At 35.5% G+C, this 2,500-nt stretch overlaps 1 protein-coding gene across 15 annotated transcripts in view; it reads right to left on the bottom strand.

The window, feature by feature from the left end:
• Positions 1-2,500, bottom strand: part of ClC-c (chloride channel protein 3) — a 43,228-nt gene that overhangs the window by 11,322 nt on the left and 29,406 nt on the right. For all 15 annotated transcript variants that reach the window (XM_086549414.1, XM_086549410.1, XM_086549409.1 and 12 more), the window contains 2 exons: positions 2,413-2,500; positions 1,898-2,112 (listed from right to left, as the gene is read on the bottom strand). The exon at positions 2,413-2,500 is cut by the window's right edge and continues 95 nt beyond it. In XM_086549414.1, coding sequence (XP_086405540.1) covers positions 1,898-2,112; positions 2,413-2,500 — 303 coding nt within the window. The remainder of the gene's footprint in view (positions 1-1,897; positions 2,113-2,412) is intronic.

Genomic DNA, 2,500 nt, shown 5'->3' with positions numbered 1-2,500 from the left:
CATAAATATGGAAAATATAAAATTGCTTTTTGTCCTCCCATAAAACAGCAATACTTCTATAACACCGAGTATAAAGAAAATACAGAGCTGATATGGATCCTATACTGCAGCATTGACAGAGCCTGTCATATGACACATATAGGTCTCTCAATACAATAAATATAATACAAAAATGGCTCTAGTTTTACAATAAGTAATTGAAATAGAGTAGAAAAAGTTAAAGTATGTTGGGTGAAGCTGTCTTGCTTTGAAATGAAATCCATCCTGGAGAATGTGCAAGTGAATCTATTCCCCCATCGACAATGGGTTTATTTCTAGACTTATGGTATGATATATGAGTCTATGTTAGCATTTGGTATGAGAGGGCATCTTAACTGTGAAGGAGTAAATAGCTTGTCATTTCAACAAAAGGAAAAATGCAGTTCAAAAGTGATCCAACCCTGCCAAACATGCCCATCGCAGAGGGGCTAACATCATAACAAGACCTTGGTAAACAAGAGCAGTAATTATCATTACCAATATTATCATATGATCAGCATTACTATAATAACAATAAAAAATAGTAGCAATAATAATAATAATAATAATAATAATAATGATATCAATAATAATAATAATGATGATAATAAATCTGATCTTTAGCCTCATACGACAACCAGACTTTCCTTTCTTTTTCTCTTTCTTTCAATCCATGCATCAATCCTCTTCTGCCAAACAACAACTTGTGCCGATCAACCACTTAACTTATAAAACAAAGTTGATTTTCAAAGCCAAACCTGTATGTGCTTTCCTTCCTAAACCATAACATGAGACTGCAAAATAAAGAAAAATGTGAAATATACAACATACCAAATATCAAGCCAAACAGAAAGAGAGAAAAAACACAAACCTCCCAGGAAAGGTGAACTACGTCTCTAAAAGCCAAGCCGCTGTTAGAAGGGAAGGGGCAAGCCTGATTGAGATATCATCCAAAGTTCTTTATGTTTACTTAGCTGCTTTGCTCATTTAACATAACTTAATTCATTTAGACTAGTAACGCTTCTGGTCAATTCTGGTCAATGCACATCACTACCCACAAGGTTGATGGTACATGGGTGATGGTACATGTTGACAGACTGACAAACTATGTTGCTTTCATCCATGATATTTCAGTTGTCAATTGTAAATGTGTAATTGTACTTGTTACAATTCAAGCAATCAATCAAAACATTCACTTCATCTTCTCAAACTTTGCATACCCATGTACCATGAACATTGTCCACCCAGTGACAGAGATGTCAGATACAGATAGTGAAATTTAATCTAAGTAAATCATAGAGCTTTTAAAAACCTTAATGGTAAGCAGTCACCATGGAGGTTATAGTGACTCCTTGGAAGTGCTACAATTGGCAATATTATTTACAATACTAAGCAACTTAATTATGTATAACTTGTGACAGAATTTTTATAGTTTAAAATTATTTCAGGATTGGTCTCCCTTGTTTTGAGTTATGGAGCACTAATGAAAACTGACCTAGCTTTGTCTAATTCATGCCATTTTCACAAGTATTAGCCAGAGACACTCGCAAAAAAATTAAGTAGAACTGATTAGATTAATTAAATAACAATACGTAAATAAAAAAACAAATAAGAATACCTCTACCATTCAATCCAGCTGCCCGGAATACTGTCAACAAGCAATACCTCAGACACCACAATTCCAAAACCCATCACCTTGAAGGAAATAAAGCACACCCAAACAACCATAAAAATGTAAAAACTGAAAGAGGAGGAATAAAAAGAGAAACTACAAACTCAAAAAACCAACCACACAATAAAACCCAAGGCCAAACAAGAAAAAGTATAACATAGAGAAAGAGTCAGATTTTTTTTATGAGGTGACACAGGCTTTACTCACCACAAGTTGTCGTTGTTGGCCACCCCACACTGCGAGAACAGGAGGTAAATGAGGTTGGAGGTGTTCATACGCGTGTAGGGGTTGGGATAGGCGATGAAGGCGGTGATAAGAGTCACAATGAGGACCTCCAGCCTGGGGTACTGGCCCATGAGGGATGTCTTACGGAAACGGCACCACTTGATGTTGAACTTGATGAACAGCATGCCAATTATTCCCTAAGTGTGAAAAACAATTACAATGAAGATTGATTTTACAAAGCCAGAGTTTATAAACAACTACCTATAAACACACTGTTGCTCTATTGCATATGCTTCGAGATTATTACAGGGTAACTTTGACTTTTAAAAATAAGTAAATAGGTAAATTACTAGTTAGATTTCTACAGTATATAACTTTAAAATCAAATGCCCGACCCACACACCATTGAAACAAATCAAAACCCAAAACAGGCAACTGTAAACTTTAAAAATTTAACATTTGTCAAATTCTCATAAAATGTCCCCCTAAACACTCACCCCAATGACTCCCAGGATGATGAATGGCACCAGCTCAATGAAGATCCAGGGCTTGTTGTACTCAACATAGAAGAGTACAGAGTGCTCA

This window comes from Penaeus japonicus, unplaced genomic scaffold (assembly GCF_977035675.1).
Source record: "Penaeus japonicus unplaced genomic scaffold, GWHDUDI00000001_assembly GWHDUDI00000022, whole genome shotgun sequence".
NCBI classification, from domain to species: domain Eukaryota; kingdom Metazoa; phylum Arthropoda; class Malacostraca; order Decapoda; family Penaeidae; genus Penaeus; species Penaeus japonicus.
Note: the sequence above shows the minus strand (reverse complement) of the source record. Positions and strands in the feature narration are given on the sequence as shown.